This window comes from Bacillus rossius, chromosome 2 (assembly GCF_032445375.1).
Source record: "Bacillus rossius redtenbacheri isolate Brsri chromosome 2, Brsri_v3, whole genome shotgun sequence".
Lineage (NCBI taxonomy): Eukaryota > Metazoa > Arthropoda > Insecta > Phasmatodea > Bacillidae > Bacillus > Bacillus rossius.
Genome location: NC_086331.1, coordinates 1488027 through 1506373, shown reverse-complemented (window position 1 = coordinate 1506373; position 18347 = coordinate 1488027). Strand labels below are relative to the sequence as shown.

General features: G+C 33.7%; 1 protein-coding gene across 1 annotated transcript in view; it reads right to left on the bottom strand.

Moving 5' to 3' along the window:
- Nucleotides 1-18095, bottom strand: part of LOC134529901 (uncharacterized) — a 46243-nt gene extending 28148 nt beyond the window's left edge. The window contains exons 1-4 of the mRNA XM_063364458.1: nucleotides 18038-18095; nucleotides 12319-12449; nucleotides 7443-7508; nucleotides 5795-5860 (exon numbers count right to left, since the gene is read on the bottom strand). Of these exons, the coding sequence (XP_063220528.1) occupies nucleotides 5795-5860; nucleotides 7443-7508; nucleotides 12319-12448 (262 nt within the window). The 5' untranslated portion in view covers nucleotide 12449; nucleotides 18038-18095. The remainder of the gene's footprint in view (nucleotides 1-5794; nucleotides 5861-7442; nucleotides 7509-12318; nucleotides 12450-18037) is intronic.
- Nucleotides 18096-18347: the final 252 nt, after the last annotated feature.

Genomic DNA, 18347 nt, shown 5'->3' with positions numbered 1-18347 from the left:
CACCTAAGAGCCGATGTGGTGTCTGGCTGCGAAGGAAGTTGGCTCTCAATAATGTTTGTGGTAAATTATATATTTGGCGTGCTTTCTGTGTAATCGTGTATTCGCCCTTTTTATATGTTTTTTTCTTGTTTTCTCTGTTACATAGAAAGTTTAAAATCAGTCTTCCCCGTTGCGAGAATCATTCAGTAGCCGTAAAGAGATATTTGGGTTTGGGTCCACCAAGACTCGAACCCATGCCACCTTCTTGCCAGAGTGGTATGGCTTCAGGCAAACACTCTCAAAGTACCCCACACTTCATCTAAGAATCGCAGCAAAAAGGTTCTTTAAATACTCCGCCACATAATAAAGTGCCACCTCTAATTTATCGAACTACAAATATTAAAATTACACTCAAATCATCATTATTTGGGGCTTCTAGTTACATTCCTGGTAAAATATAATCAGTTTATGAAAGCTATTTTTTGTGTAATTCGATACATGACATAGATATTGAAACGTACGAAACAAGTATGTAATAGACACGATTGGCAGAAAATTCAAAATTATTTTATCGTATGATATAAACATTATCGATCTCATATTTGATGGGACAACCTTGATAAAACCCGTTACACTCCAGGGAATTCAGCCCTAGCCTAGCTTGTACTGGTAGAATTATGGGTTCATTTTAGTTCATGTCAACAGATTCAACTTATGAGCGAAACAGACTGTGAAACTAGAACATTTTATTCTTAAACAGCATAATATGATTGGCCACATCTTGCAAAACAAGTTTATGAAAGTGCATTCGGTGAAAAGTGTCTGCGATATAGACACGGCAACAAAAGAAAATATACGAAACTATGCCAGGACGTGTAAAAATCGGGATGACACAAACCGTTGCTTTCCTAGTGTAATTAGATCACGTTGCCGAAAGCAGGGGTTAATAGCAGGATATGAAGACTAGTTGCACAAACCTTAAAGCTTTGGGCTAAGGTAAATTAGTAGCTGAGAGAAAAGTTGAACACAAGTTGAAGCAAAGCTAAAAAAAGGCGGGAATTCGTAAAGAGGATAAAAGCAAGTGCAGGTTGTGATACACTGATCAAAATTGTCACCTTATAGCCTATTTACTCTACTTACAAATAACTCTGGGAATTTTGTAAATGTATAGTTATTTTGGTAAATTTACAGATACTTACTTTGTATTTATTAAACGTCTACTAGCAATAATCATCTGAGTATGTTCACAACCCTAGAAAATAGATTTTAGTTTCAGCACACGCACTCTTCTGTATGCTACAGAACACACAAGCCAGGACCCTGTAAGTAGTTACTAGGCCCAGTCATCATAAACACGACGTGCCCTTCACTTATTTTCGCTCCAGTCTTCGTTAAAATCCGCAAATTTAATGTAATTTTTAATAACTGTACCTATGTAGTGATACAGAAATTATCGACAATTTTGTTGAGGTATGCTTCTAACTTGTCTGAGATCCGATGTCTTAAAAAGAAAATTTCATAAATTTTTACCAAAAATAGTTATTGCTCATAAAATATTTTTATGAATTAATGATTAAATACGTGTCTTAAAAGATTGTTTTTATAAAAAAGCAACAGTCTTGCAGACATTTCTTATGGAAATTATGTTGACTGGTATTATTCTTTGCCTAAGATGTGTATGCCTAAATTTTCATAAATTCTCACGTTTACCTGTTTGAGCTCAAAAATTTTAATCAAATGCGTGAGGTCAAAACCTTAGATTAATATAATTACTGAGCTGCTTCAAAGCCCATTTGAGAAATTATGTCAAATCGTCAAGGCCAGTTTTATCCATGTTTCATTTCTAATAGCATTATAACTTTTATGCGAATAAATATGTTACACGTTTAATCAACTATTATTTTTTATTCGAGATGAGATAAATGGTATTAAAATCGTTATTTATTGCTCCTTTTCACCATGTGATGTAGGTTACCATAAAGTAAACACCATAGTTCAACTTGTGTACCGTATTGATGCTCATAAATCATGAGTCAAGTGGGAGTTGAGCGCAACTCATTGTCTCCAAATGAGCTCGCTAGAGAGCGCGCTGCCACAGAGGACATGTGTTCGGCGAGTTGTCTGTGACAGCTTCCAGCCGCTGTCCAGGGAGACATGAACATCGAGTTCCGTCCCACCCACGTGAACCTGCATACAATCACTTATTTGAGTTTTTTGCCAACGTGGGATGTAAAAACGAGATCAATCCTAACATATATAAAAATATTACTGCGTTATACTGTGATACTGATTTGATTTCCACCTAGTTAAAACGTTTATGGTTTTTAAAGGCTTTACTACTAAATAGCAGTCATAAATTTCCATGGTGGTAGAGTAAATCAAGGAGTATCTCTATCAATTTATAAACTTTGTAATTTTTTAAATCCAAATAAACAAATATACAATTTTATTTCTTGCAAACCTCACAATACTTAAAGCTAGTGTTCTCATTAATCGTACAAGATTCGTAATTTCTCTCTCAAGGAAAAAAAATCAGTTTTGTGTTTAGGTGAATTAAAATTCCTCAGAACTTAGATTTCTCACGGAAACACTATGATAGCTTTATTGTGTATTTGCAGTATTGCATTTTGTCTGGCTATATAAACGTTTATTTGAAGTAAAGTATTTTAATTAAACTTCATTTATAAGAATCAAAGCTAAATTAGTGTAATTTTGTTTGAAAAACATTTCTACATTAGCTGACCAAATTGTAATTTTTTCCCCCACTAATTAACTGCAAACAAAATATATTTTATGATAAGTTACATATATTTTTTTTACATTAAAATATTTTATTTTAAATGTAACGCTTCAAGAAAATTGATTTCCTAAATTTGTTTTTAGTATTATTTAATGAAGTTTTTATTTTCTAAAGGCAAATACACAAAGGTTTTCTAGTAGAGATAATTAATAACAGGTGTTCTTCAGGAGTTGATTTACAACTTAAAATACTTTGCAATTTTAAACTGTGTGAAATTCCGTAGGGATATAAGACCGTTAATTTCATATCATATAATTCAATTATTTCAAGTAGTATATAATAGTCAGTTCTGCGCCTGGGTTCTGTGTGAGGTAACTGTTGCCGGTCCGCCATCTTTTATTGTGACGTCACGGCGGCCATACTGAATGAACTTACATTTGAACTTTACCTTGAACTTCAAAATTCCCAAAAATGACTTAAAATTCCTCAAAATTTTCCCAAAATAATCCAAAATCCGCCAAAATTTCCAGTTTTTATGAAAAGAAATTTCCGCCAAAAAATCTCCAAAAATCTGAAAAATAAACAATTTCCCTATTTGGAAGGTAAAAATTCAATTCCCGTTTTGAGAGAACATTTCCGGTTTTTGTCTTCAAAAATTCCAGAGGTTTGAAATGTTTTGAAAGTGGCTTAAAGGCCCTAAAAGCACTTAGATCATGACCTGGACGATTAGGATGTTATGGCCATCATTCTGAAGGTAAAGACATCATCGTTGCAATTTTCATTACGGCCGCCATCTTTTTATCCAATTATAACAGAGAAAATTTTAAAATTAATAAAAAATTATTTATAAAATTCATTCCACCATTTTTAAATTATAGTGTGCAGTTATCTTGGAAATACGTACCTAATTATTTAGCTAGAAAATCGAGAATAGTATAAATTAGTAAAATTTAAATAATAGAATGTTAATAAAATTGTTTTAATAAAAGAACTTACTTCAATTAGTTCCTGTTCTTTCCACAGAGCTCGGAACATGTCGTATTGAGGCTTTTTTTTTATGTGGAATGCAGGACGCTCTCTATGTTGCAAGAGAAAGAGGGCTTTGCTAGACATTAAGGATAAGGATGATCGTCTCGCATGATAGTGTTTATCACTTTTTAAAAGGCATAGTATTCGACTGAGTAATTAATATTGTTTGTTTGAATTCCACCTGTTTAAAATATTGTAAGTTCTGATTAAGTAACAGAAATTCAGCAATTTATACGAAACACTGAATAAAATTGCGTCTCATTAAGTTAAAAAAAAATTCATGGAGAGATTGATTCCTCAGAAATAACCAGAAGCACTCGGAGCACATCAGCAGAAGTCTCGCTATGAATAACCATCAATCAATTGTTCGATGATTTATTTAATGAATATCGGAATTTTTCATTAATTTCTTGCTTACTAAATACAGATTTACGTTGCATCTGTGGAGGAAGGATCTGTCGCCATTTTTAGTATTGCCCTCACAGGTTCGAACCAGGGACGCCAAGCTCCATGACGTGAGTGCGTTTATTAATTAAAATTGTATTAATTTTTTTTTATTAATTTTATAATTTTTCCCGGAATTCTAGCTAAATAATTACGAATCTCCAAGATGTGGAATGTGATGTCATAATAAAAAAATGGTGGTTTGATTTTTTATTAAGTTTAACATTATCCCTCTTTTAAATTGGATAAAAATTACGGATTTTCATTTTGGTGGCCGTAAAGAAAAGTGAAATGATGATGTTTTTACTTTCAAAATGGTGGCCATAACATCCTAATTGTTGAGGTCATGACCTAAGCGGCTTTGGACCGCTTTTAGGACAGTTAAAGCCTCTGGCATTTTTGAGGACTAAAACCGGAAATTTTCCCTCTAAACGGGACTTTTTCTCTTGGAATAGGTAAATTTTTATCTTTCAGATTTTTGGAGATTTTTCGCCGGAAATATTTCTAAAAACTGGAAAGATCTTGGCGAATTTTGGGCAATTTTGAGTCTTTTTAATGTAGCAATTTTTGGCAAATTTTGAAGATTAAGATCAAGGTCAAAAGTCAATATCAAATTAATCCAATATGGCCGCTGTGACATCACAATCCAAGATTGTGGACCAGCACCAGTTACCTCATCCAGAACCCAGGCGCAGGACCGACTATTATATACTACTATTACATATTTCAAAATAGTCAAAGATTTGAACCAATTTACCAATTTTATGTTTTAGTTATTTTATTTTTCCGGCAGTGCATGCCACAGGACTCACATTCAGTCGGTGTACTTAAAATGAAATATAGTATTTTATAGTTGCTAATACTAAAATACCATTATTACACAGTATTTTTGTAACTGAAAGAAACGTACATGTCATTAAAACAGGTTCCTGCACATATTTTGTTTTTAAATCCAACAATGAAACATAGACGAAGTAAAAAGTGATAAAATGTCATTAATTTATCAATCGATAGTATCCAAGGATTCGGTCAATCACAAATCTTTTAAAGAAGCCCACTAACTTTTCTTTGGCTGTAAAATATTTCTGGTTACCCTCCAAATTGTGATATACTCACGAAACTTTCACGTTTAGATGAGCTAAGCTAAATGTACCCTGGAAAATATAACAGCTTATGCGCTGTGTCACAAGTTTCCGAGAATGAAGACAAATATTGTTGTTTGTGTCATTCTGAAAAGCCCATTCGTGTTAATGCTTGTTTGCTTTTTTTAAAACATATATTTTACAAAATATCATAAGCATCACTTAAGTAAAGTAATTTGTTTAACTTACCAATAATAGCGTTCCACCTAATATATTTTAGAATGATAACTTTTTAGATTTTTAAATTACTTAAAGCTGTTTTTTTATATAAATATGGTAGCCACTTATACTTGAAACATTCCCGAATAAACCTTACAATAGAATCTGTAAAATCGTAATACCCGTCAAAAACGTTCGTTTCCTTAGTTTATTATTGAATTCGATATTTTGACTGTACACTATGTATTATATTAATTTAAAGCATTTCATGGCTTTATATGAGCTCATAAGTAGTACCTACCTGGAAATTCAAATGAAGACAACGTTCTAGTCAACATTCTTCCTATCAATTCAGCTGTGGCCTTACCTGTAAAATAGTATGCAGCTATTATATTTTGAGTACCACGTATTTAAGAACATAATTTGGAATTATTTACTTATCTGATTAAAAACTCTGGTTCTACTGAAAAGGTAAGATTTTAAATTATAAAGTTAAAGCTAACAATATAAATTTCAGTTTTATTTACAAAAAGTCTTTAAAAAAATAAAGGGTTCATCTGTAAAAATATCTACAGCTCTAAGCATATAGTAAAAAAACTTTAAAATCCATTCATGCGTTTCAACAGCGGATTTTATACTGAAACCAGCTAAGCACTTTCAAAGATAAATTATAGATTTTTGTCAAAAAAATATTTAAATTTACTTGTGAGTTTAAGAAAGCAACGCTCATTATAGTAGTTAGAACAAAAAAATATATTTAACCTTAAATGCATTGGCTAGAAAAACATTATTTGAAATAACTCAATAAGCTTACAGAACTTAATGAAGCATTTAGTGAAATAATCATTCAACTCGTATTTCCAATTTTTTCAATGAGTTTTTCCTAAAACGTCATATAGCTAGACAACTTAAAATACTCTTTTGACGAGTCTAATCTCCCTTTGGTCTTTGTTGCAAACATTTGCTTGAGTAGATTTATAATTAAGTTGACAAACTTGTTTTGCAAATATAGTCCTTGTAAATAAAGTCTGCTAAATGAAATAAATTTTCCTCAAGTAGGGACTAGCAATGCGTGTCACACACACACACACACACACACACACACACACACACACACACACATATATATATATAGACACACATACACGCCTTACTTCTTTGAAAACTTCAGAAAAAAATTGAAACATCCCGTCATACAATTTATTCATATCGTCAATCTCTACGTGATATTATTTTTATATTCCTGATACAAATTAATTCCGTTTGATTAATAATGAAAATTAGTTGTGTTGGTAAACTGTAAAACTGTTGAATAAAGCTATTTGCGATATCCAGGGAGATTCCATGCAGGTTCCACTAAATGAGTCAGTGCCGTACTTGAATCCAACTCAAGTTTGAAAGTACGAGAAATTTTAAACTACATAATTAAGTAAGAGAACTAGAAGCAGTATGTTAGACGTGCCTTGAAAAATAATAGAACTTGTAAGAGTCAAGTGTTAGGAACGTTGAAAGATTTAATTAATTCAGCATGAAAGAACCATTCTTGAATTTACTAAATAAAAGCCTCACTACCACAATTGCATTCATTTACTAATACGTAATTTGTAAAAACATTCTATGATTTTTTTTACATTAATTAGTATTTAAAATATACCACGCCTTAAAAAATTCTAACGTAGAATTTTTTTTCTTACAAAATATTTTTCCTAAATAATTTCATGTAATTTCATTACATGTTTAAAACTATGTGCTATGGTTTCATTTACTATTGTATCAAAATGTGCGTAGCATGGTAGTAAAATACGCAAAATAAAATAAAATATTTTTTTTTTTTTTTAAATCAAGTAGAGTAAGAGTCAGTGGTACCAAATTTATTTGGAAATAGAGTAAGAGTCAATGGTAACAAACTTACGTGGAAATACAGTAAGAGTCAGTGGTACCAAACTTACTTGGAAATTTCAAGGAGCCCAGGGCTTTTTTCAACACTTTGCCAATTGCAATGGCAGGACTTTTTTCTGAAAAACAAATCTCCAGGTTACATAAACAAAACAAAAAGAAAAAAAACTTAGACCTATTTAAATTTTATAAAAAAAATTAACACAAAAATTTAATTTCTAATTTTACTTAGAATCAAACAATGCCTTTTCCCACACAAAAGTCTTCATGACACGTTTTCATACAATTTTTTTTCATAATATTTTGTAAAATGTTCGGTGTGGTTTTTGTAACATTTAGGCTAAACGATGTTTGCCCCTGTTGAATCAATAATATTGTTTTTTTATGTTTATTTACTTTCATGATGCTATGTAATATTAGGTTTTAAGTAAAAACAATTTAATGGCAAAAGTTTTATCTCAGTTTAGTTTTTATAATATTACATTTTGGTTTCGTTGATTTTATTTTTATAAACATATAACGAAACCGTGTTGTTGAAAATAAAAAAAAAACATTTTTTACCATCTGTATCTCTGTAACAATATTGTATGCTTAAAACATTTTTAGATTACAATGTACTTCAGAATTTTTTTTTTCAACATGTACCAAAGTCAGGATTACTTGGTCAAAATATATTTAATTTTAACGCTAGTTTTGGAATATATATATATAATTATGAATAGTAAAAAGTAGTAACTTAATCAAAGCTTAAATACATGATTTCATACATAAATGTGTTTTCATAATACAAATTACCTATCTTTAACGTGAAAAAAAGTTTCTTTGTAAAATATTTTTATTAGCATGTCATTCAAGCATGTGATAACACATGTCTAGCAGTCAAACGGTTATCACGTACGAACACTCTCAAAATGTTAGAGAGTTGAGTAAAGTCCCAAATGTCAACATTTATATACACATATACACATGTGTATCTTGTATTTTAGAATACAAGGAAAATACTCTCTTATACTGGTACCCACTCAATAATGACTCTGTAGAGACACGGAGGTTTCCTATTCCTCCTCCTGCCCCTGGGGTGGTGCTCTGTGAGAGAGTCTCCCTCGTAAACTCGGAAACACACACACCGCGTGCGGCGGTCGGCAGCAGGTTGTTTACCAAGTGAACTGCCTGTCTCCGGGTATGTGTATCGTTGAAGCTTGGTGAACAGACCGGCGCGTGGTTGCCGCTAGGTATTCATAGCAGCAAAAGGCAATAAAGCTGTATGCACAAAGTGAATGCCATCCCGTGTTATTTAATAATATGGCTTCAATAGAGTGAAAAACTCCGTAGCCTCGGCACTACTCTCGGAACAGTAGTTAATTAAAAAATAGTTTTACTCCTTTTGCAAAAAAAAAAAAAAACTTCCAAAATCTAAATTTCATTAGCGAGTACCACTTTTATGAATTAATTAACTCTACTTCAATTTCCACGAAAAATCACGACAAAAATATTTTGCGTTTGTTTCCGAGAGAAAAAAAAGTAGTTAAAGTGAATCTAGGATGCCATGGATGCCATCAAAGCCAAGCGACGAGACAAAGCCAGGCGTCGGCTGCACATATTCGGAGGGAAATGAGTGTGGGTTGTTTTATTGCAGGGGTCTTTGTCTCCGAGCAGCGGGCATCGCGCGCTGGCGCCGGCGGCGGACGGCAAAAATAGGCGGGACCTCACTGAAAATTACTTTTAAAATAAAGGTAGTAAAACTTGTAAAGTATCATCAATTTGGACTAAACATGTCGACAAAATAAATATTTTGCTTCCGCACTCAAAATATTATACTCGTTCAACTCACTCTCTGGGAAGCAGATCGAAAAAAAAAGCTTCGCTGTTAATCATAAACTGATCAAGTAACAATGCCGAGTGTTTCGAAACACCCTTTGTTTCTGTCACGTAGTTAAGGCCCCTGCCCACCCGGGCACACACGCGGTGCGCAGAGCACCAGGACAAACCACGAGATCTCAAAACTGCTCGAGGTATCCGAGTGGGGCCTGTTTATGAACATATCTAAGAATTCGCTGAGGGCCGAAAAGATCTTTTTATTTCAAATTAAGTTTTCAAACTGTATTTTTAGAATGGTCAAAATGGCTAAAATCCGTGTTTTCAGAGTATTTTTTAGGCATACAACAACCGGTACAAATTCTTAAAAGCACGCATGTGTCTTGAATTACACCTTTACCTTAATTTCTATGCCATATAATGTTACGGTCTCCGCTCAAAGTTCACAGTTGTCCTATATGCACGACGAGAAGACTGCGCGCCAGTCCACAGCCTTGCGCTTAGAGGCGATATCCCGCTAGAAGCACCAGCGAGAATCGCACTTATCATCCCGCCTTACCAACACACATAACCCAGCCTAGACGGGCCCCTTAACCATGACACCGAACTAGATATAAAAAGATACCTTATAATACCTAGGTAAAGGTTATCTAACGTATAATACGTGACTGTATAAAAAATATATGTAGTACTTTTTAAGCAGTAACAACTTCAAAAATTAGTAAAAAGAAAATTTTTATAAAACGCATTACAACAAATTGAACTTTGGTGTGTGAAAGACGATTTACTGGAAAACAATTGGCGATTATAACTAGCGCAAGAACAAGAGTCGAATTAAAATGACAAAAGCAGAGGTGTTTAAACCAATTCCGTCCAAATATCGCATTTAGTTTATTGGAGGGATACACTGCGCCGAGCAGCAGTATAATGCATGGGCTGAACACTCGCAGCGTGTGCTATCAGCGAGGAAGCCGAGGTACTGGAGTCGGCACAAAGGTGCCGTCGACATTAACATTCAATCTATTTTTGATTCCAATTAAGTGTATTTTCAACTTATGATTAGGGAACCATATTATCGCATTCCAAAACACTGTCACAGGGGAAATCATCTTCAAATTAAAAAAAAAAAAAAAAAAAAAAAACTTCTCATAAATACTTGGCACACCAGCATTGCAATAAATACTGGAACTGAATGCGATATTCATGACTCAGTTAAGGAGTTAGCGATACGTGAAGAGCCATTTCTTTTAAATTCTCTGAACTAACATATTATATTTCAAATAATCTTTTTTTTTTAATTCAAAATTCCCTGACAATTTCAGTTCCCACTTATTTTCCCTGGTGTTACATCTTGTGTTTGTGCGCATACTTCAATGAGTTTAAAGTCGTGTAGAACCACGGGAAAGGAGAAGAAAAGTGAATTTTCGAACACCAGACTTAGTACATAAACAAATCACTTTCATGAATTATTTTAAGAGCAGCGCTCTGCAGATTCAAAACTATTACACTTTTGTGGCCATTATTTGTACATAAAGAGTTTGAGAGACCAAATATATAAACGTGTACTTGTGTTAGTGAGGTTCGCTGTTGTGTCAAGTTCATGTCGCCTCCAAACAAACAGATGTGAAATAACTCGTTGTGCAAATATGGGACACTAGAAGTGATCTTAGCGTTTTATGGCATAAAAGAAAAAGAAAAAATAGCGCTAGACATTTTAACCATTTTATTTTAATTATTGCAATAAGAAGTAACACATTCTATAAAATTATCCTATAAATAAGAGTTAACAAATTATTCAGGCTAATCTGTACAGTTATACAGAATTAACTTATGAAAAAATTTCGTCCCTAACATGTCATACTCTGATATAGAGCCGGTTAGTTTGGGATAAAATTAAGAATAGTGGTTCTTTCACTTGTCAAACTTGTTTCGCGTGTTAAAGCCTCTTTCTATTCTTCCAGTTCTAAACATAAACTTTCCTTCAGTTTCGAATTTAATTAATCTTCTAAATTTTTTTGTCAAATATTGACTAATGGTATATTATTAAATAATTTTCTCATCAAAAGTAAGTGCTAATAAACTGTAACGTTGTTTGATAGAATATTACTAGCTTCCAGTCATTTCAATATTTTATTATTCATTTGATGGATTTATTAATAGGTACAATTTTAAAAACAATAAATATAAATTACTGAATTTTCAGTTATTGCCCTTTACAATAGACTAATTTTAATTTCCTGCAAAAATTAAAAAAAACGTGTACTAATTTTGAACACTAAAATAAGTTCAGTATTTTTTCATACCAATACAGAAAGCAACTATGTTATGTACACCAAGTGTAAAAATCATTGGCCACTGAAGTTATCTGGCTTAATTGTGCACAATGGCAGGAATGAGAATCATTTTCCGAAACTCTCTGGTAAATGCGACTGGTAACAGAATGGGTTACAATGAAACTGACTAATTGGGGTAATTGGAAACGGAAATGGTCAAAGTGGGTGGGAGGGTGCAGTATAGCTTGCCAAAAAAAAAAAAGTTAAATTTTTGAAACAGTTGCCGTTCAAACGAGAAAAAAATCCCTGATTACTTTGAACCCCCTGAATTCTACTTAATGTGTCCATTAGTGATGATTTTGTTTTAGACCGCTACGAAAATTTGCGAAATATCCATTGAGGATTAAAAAGCTTTGAGAATTAATGGGAATTAATAACTTATATCTTAAGCCCTGAAGAAGTGCACCTAGCAGCAAACGCAAAAAATGATTTCAAATTTATTTTTACATTGCCTTTAAATGCTTAATCATTTTAAAATTATTATATACTTTGAAGATTTATATTGAAATAAAATTATTTTAAGATATATATGTACAACTAAACTTAGAAATAAGGTCTTACATAAACCGAGAATTTTTCTCTTTTTATTTAAATTGTTGATTTTTTTCTGAAAAACATTACATATTCCTGTAAAAAAACTTTTAAAATATAATTTTTGATCTAATGTAGAATTGCATGCAACATTCCCAACGATGGTAGCTACATGTTTTTGGAGATTCGTATATTATGTTATAAACGATTATGTATGAAGTGACAAAAACTTTAAAATTCTTAAACTCACTTGGAACGGAAGCAATTTCAATTGAGTTTTTGTCGACATCATTGCTGCCATCTTGGGCCAAAGAATCTTCCTCAGCAAACGCTGTGATGCATATCAGGAGAAGAAACCAGCACACTGAGTTACAGTTCATCCTGAAAACACGAGACCATAAATTGTATAAGAGACATTCCTTCTGCACAGCTTTACCAAACAAAAACATTGTCCAAACATTTTCACTACACTTTCTTATTCCAATAAAACCTCATTTTTTTACACAATATTGTCTTTTAATGTATGAATTTAATGAGTTGATAATTTATTTATACATTTAAACATGGGCCTGCGACATTTTATGTTAAAAATATTATCGAGATTATGCTAAAGCTCAAACATAATAATTAAAAAATTCTGAATATAACGTAACCAGCACTAGGATATGAGCTAATAATTATTTTATCCACTGTCGGATTTCTATGACAATTTGGGAGAGTAAAATATCTACATAATTGTAAATATAATGCATCATTTTTATTTGATGCCTTATATACCTATATTACAAAAAAAAATTGGACCATTTAAATTTTACATTGTTCTTGATAAAATCTTTTAAGAAAAAAAATTAAAAAAAAAAAATTACGAAATTGTTTTACAATATGTTTACACTCGCATGTGTGTTTTCTCTGATCATATCAGCTTTCAAAGAACTTGTTTCTATGAAACTATATTTTTAAATGTTCAATGTTATCTTGAACAGAAGTTGGTACAATTTTTTTTCAAAACTCTTTGAATAATCCCAAAAAAATCATAAAGATCACTTACAACATGGTTCGCAATAAATCATAAGACACGACTCTATTAAAAATTATATTTTGCAAATGTTTGTGCATTTTTGGGCAAAAACATAAGCTAGATATAAATAAATATGATTGAAAACAGCAACATAGTAATAATTCTTTTGTTGACTGCCATGTATTTTCATTGAATTTTATTAGCTAAAAATAATATTAAATTTATTTACCTCCAAGTTATTTTATACACACTGATTTTGAATATTTAGTTGAAATGAAATAGTTAGTGTTGAGGATGTAGACACTCATTCTTGGACGGAAATATAATCTGAAATGTCTTCTATTCTTCCGTTTAATAAGTTTGATTAATCTGTGTCGCAGCTTGGCAACAGTCACCAAGGCACACAAGACCCACTCACCAGTGGTTTAGCAACAGGACCCAGCATCATCTATGTTTCTAGAGGCGAACGGGCACCAATCAGTCGTCCTTGTCCAGGACATCAAAATTTTATAAGTTCAAAATATTAATATCATGTTAGTTATCCTAACAAAAAAATACTAAAAAATAATAATTTTATTTTGCACCTTCCATGCTGCAGACTATAGATAGAATTGATGTAGTTAATTTCGTAACATTAGCATGATATTATAACTTACGCTAATGTTTTGTGCCTGGTGCATAAACAGAGTATAATAATACAATTAGTAGTATGTAAATGTATTTCTGGCGCCTGGAGTCAGGGTGTGGTGATGGTGGTGTCGACCGCCATCTTGGATTGTGACGTCACGGCGGCCAATTTGTAACACTTTGACCTTGATCTTTGACATTGACCTTCAAAATTTGACAAAATATCCAAAATTAATTTAAAAAATTGGCCAAAGTTTGTCGAAAATTCGTCAAAATTCTCTAAAATTATCGGTTTTTAAGGAAAAATAAAATAAAAATTTCTCTATTTTGAGAGAAAAATTCAGAGGAAAATTTCCCGTTTTAGTCCTCAAAATTGCCAGTGGCTTGAAATATTCTGGAAAAATCTCCCTGAACTGCCACTTAAAAGTTTTTAAGCAGGGAAGTTTACAGGGAAAAAAAGGCTTGACTGTGTTCATACCATTATAAGTGTAAATATTAAAATAATATTTTCAGAATAATCTGGTGTTACTTTGAGGGGTAGCTGTGAGAAATAGTGTAATGCTTTTGCTCTCGTACCACATCGGAGGCGAATTGCGTTTTGGTAGCTCGCGTCTCACATTCAAAAACCAAACCAAATTGAGCAATCAATAAATCTGCCATACGAAATTATCCTGGCCAGTAAGATATGCCTCTGTCTCTAATGACTTCTTTTATGACGAAATTCAACCCTCAATAAAAATTTTATAAAATTTTATAGTAAATTTGTAAATACATATAATAAAACTTGTGTATTTGTTTACTTCACCAAGGGATGAAATAATTGGTTTTGTTTAAGAAGAAATTGACTTTCCTGCCCTACATCAGCAGAACTGGTAGAGTGGCTCGTAATCCAGTACTTAACATATTCACGACAAAATATGGACTCGAACACACGATCCCAAAGGCCTCAAAGTGACTCTGACACCTGAATCACCGTGCCCATAGGGGACAGATAATTAGTAAAAATATTCAACGTGCTTTTAATATCACATAATTTGCACAATAAGTTTTTGTTAAGGTAAGATTATCGTGGGTCGCTATGAAGATTATTTATATGCTTCTTGAAGATGTACCTACAGTGGGTCTCTATGAAGATTATTTACATGCTTCTTGAATATGTGCCTACAGTTCACGTCTATGCGAGCTCATTTGCAGCTCCGATGTGTCAAAGTCATTTAACTGCATGCCATTTACCAGTGGCATACGCCAAAACTTGGTTTGGAAAGGGCGTAACCACAGAGAAGCAAGCATTTCTAGGGCCAAGACTACAATGATATTATAATCGTTAAAAATCAGTACATTATTTTGTATCCCAATACGCCAGAGTACGAAACGTGAAGAATAAAAGTTTTTTTCCCCCATTGTTATCTCTAAAAAAATTCATGCAAGAGAAATTTTATATACCGTTAATTACAACAAATCAATCCTTAGGCGTTTAGAGAACTAATAAGTGCAATATTACAATAATACAGTTATAGCTCTGGGCCTTGGTTGGGATCTAATATTCCATTACATAGGCCTACTTATTCTCATTCCCCTTCTCCCTCTTGACTAGAACTGTCATTTTATTTAACAAAATATGTGCGCTAAACGATTTCATCCAGTCTCGCAGCCCTGTGATGTGAACAGGGTTAAAGACTAGCACTCAGTGAGACATCAGTCAGCTCTCTGCGGCCGGATCAACTTCTCAGGCGACTGCGGCCAGTGGCTGTTGCAGCCTTGTATGTATCATTTATCTGCTTTTTGATTATTACATCATTATTTAATAAGTAAATGAAATAAATAATTAATATAAACATTAGCATATTTATTGATCTATATTAATAATTAAAAATGTATTTTCTAAATTAAATAATAATTTTTTACACTTGTTTATATCAATATTGAATACTGAGTAGTTATTTAAATATTTTATTTTAATGAGTTTATACTTTAACAACCGTAATTTTAATATATCACTCCGATCCTTTTATTATTTTATTTCTATTAGTTATTTGCATGCCAAATTAAAGTTACTTTATTATCACGCCCAGCAGGTACAACTTCATGCATGTACACGTTTGTTTTGTTCAGTTTACAAAGCCCGCCTTGGTCTTCGCTCACAACACGCCGTTTGACAAGCTACAGCCGTTCGCTGTTTACGGTAATTTTCCAAAGAGTTATACTTTCACAGAAACACGCAAATGAAGTCTTTCAACTTTTTTTTTTTTTACACAAACCGAACAAAATAAAACATGCATTTTGTATTTCATTACCACTTAACATTCTAGAGTTGGGTAGTACCCATGCTACTGTCTACCAACTGATAGGAAACAAAAAAAAATGTGTTTAAACAGTATCTACCAATTTGCACAAAAAAAGTTATTTAACGTGTGTCAACATATCTTAAATTGCGTAAATTTATATTGGTAGTTTAAAAAATATGAAAAAATTTTGAAAATTTATGTGGTTGTATTTAAAAAAAATACGTCCAAATGGAAAATGTTTCCACACACGTCTCTTCTCGACGGTTAAGTATCGATATATCTGGCACTATATTGTTCCCATGACAAGGCGGCATTGTCCTGACATTCAATACGTGACTGCATATGAACCGTCCTGGCAGTGCACGATAAGAACAGAACTGCAAAGTTCCGCACTATTATTTGAAAAGAGCCTGTGATGAGTGCCGTCATACACTCAAACCGGGCTTTCATTGGACCGTTGGTAGTTCCGACACGCCCTGCACAAGGAACCAATAACAGCATCACAAAATTCCAAATACCCAATCACGTGCGATCCAGCCGGAAGGTGAAATGTCGCAGCAACCAATGGAGAATAGGACAGATAATCACGTGAATGTTGCTTGTTTCTGCAAATTCGTTTATCCCCTCCAGCAATCAATAGTCCGCAAATCGAAAGTAGGCCAAACCGTCACTGAATTCCAATTTCCGACTGCGCATTGTGATGTAGGGCTTTGATGAAGAACTTTTATACAAGCGGAAGAATTATTGAGAACCACTCTTTGTCTTCACACCTAAATATATAAACATTAACAACCCTTGAGAGATATTTTATGTTTACACATGAATTCTTCAGTCAAAATAAACGTTTAAAAGGAATACTTGGAAATAAAGTCGTGGTTTTCAGCAAATACACTAATTGTTTTCTCGAATTCACAATTTTCTCATTTGACCGCAAATCCAATTTATTTATTTTTTTAGTTTGCCATTGACTAAGCAGCTTGTCTTGAAACAATCCGAACGTCTGCAGGAGTGGTTCTCGTGGAAGAAACAGACCTCTGCACGCTCTCGCTGTGCTGCATCTCAGGCCGAGCTTGTGGCGCGCAAGTCGCGAGACCGTCACAACACTTCATTAAACAATTGTAAAACAGTAGAAAACAAATTTACCCTCGGGCTTCTTTTGATCGCTCATAGTTATCATGAAAATAAAATAAATTATCAGTAATTTGATTTGACAAGTGTTGTTTTGTTTCACTGTGTGATTGTTTAAAAATGTGCAAACGTGACGTAGCCTATATATAAAAAAAAATAATAGCCAGGCATGGGAACTGTCAACAGAAGTGAAAACTTAAAACTTTGTTTTTAAATGTGTAATATGACATCATTTCTACGTCAAATGTACGTAAGAAAATGATTTTGGTATTATATCAGTACGATGTCAGCATGATATCATTTATCCTTACATCATTTTTTATTCACAACAGATGTCAGTGGTATGTAAAATTACGTAAAAATTCATTACCTAGCTATGACTTACCAGTGATGTCAGACCTAGGTCATGTATTCACGTGGTCAAATTAACTTCACTTACTGCTACTACAGCATGTCGGTGATGCGAACTCACAAGATTTTACCCATCCAAAAAGAGTCCGACACGCACATGATACAGTCGAGTATATACAATGTATTAGTGTGTATAAGCGTATACATGTACACAGGCCGCTGCGCGTCGCCAGTCTGGCGCAACACGTCACTAGCATGTCGGCCACGCGAACCCATGAGTTTTGCCCCTAGCAAAAATCGCTCAACGCGGCTAAAGAAGTTTTCACTTCAATAGAAAGAACATAGCTGGCTTGCGGCTTGAGCAGTTCTCGTCATACATTGGCCGTCAGAAAGGCAGGACTAAGCGCTAGAAAGCTGGAAGGTGAACGAGGCCCCAGAGCGCACAACGCAGGCCTAGCGAGGCTGCGCCAAGCAATGCGTCGAAGACGAACGTGACGAATAAAGGTGTTCAGAAGACGGCCGCTGAGGAACTGTCTCCCAGAGGCGCGCAAGAAACGTACCTGAAGCCGCTTCAGGCGAAGACGCTGCGTGCCGGAGGAAAGCCCTTCTCAGTTCGTCTGCTCGCTTTATAAACGTGCGCCGGAGCTGTCCGCCAATGGGGGGCGCCGATAAGGGATGCCTCAGAGCCGCTCGGGCGAAGAAGCCCCCAACTCGCGACCTCCGCCTGACACCCGGCGAGTTCCCCCGCACCACACAACCTTCAACAAACAATCATGAAACTTGCGGGTTGTCTGTAAAGTCGGTTTACGGACGATAATTTTACCTGATAACGTCATAAGAAAAACATGGATGAAAAATTGCATACTTTTT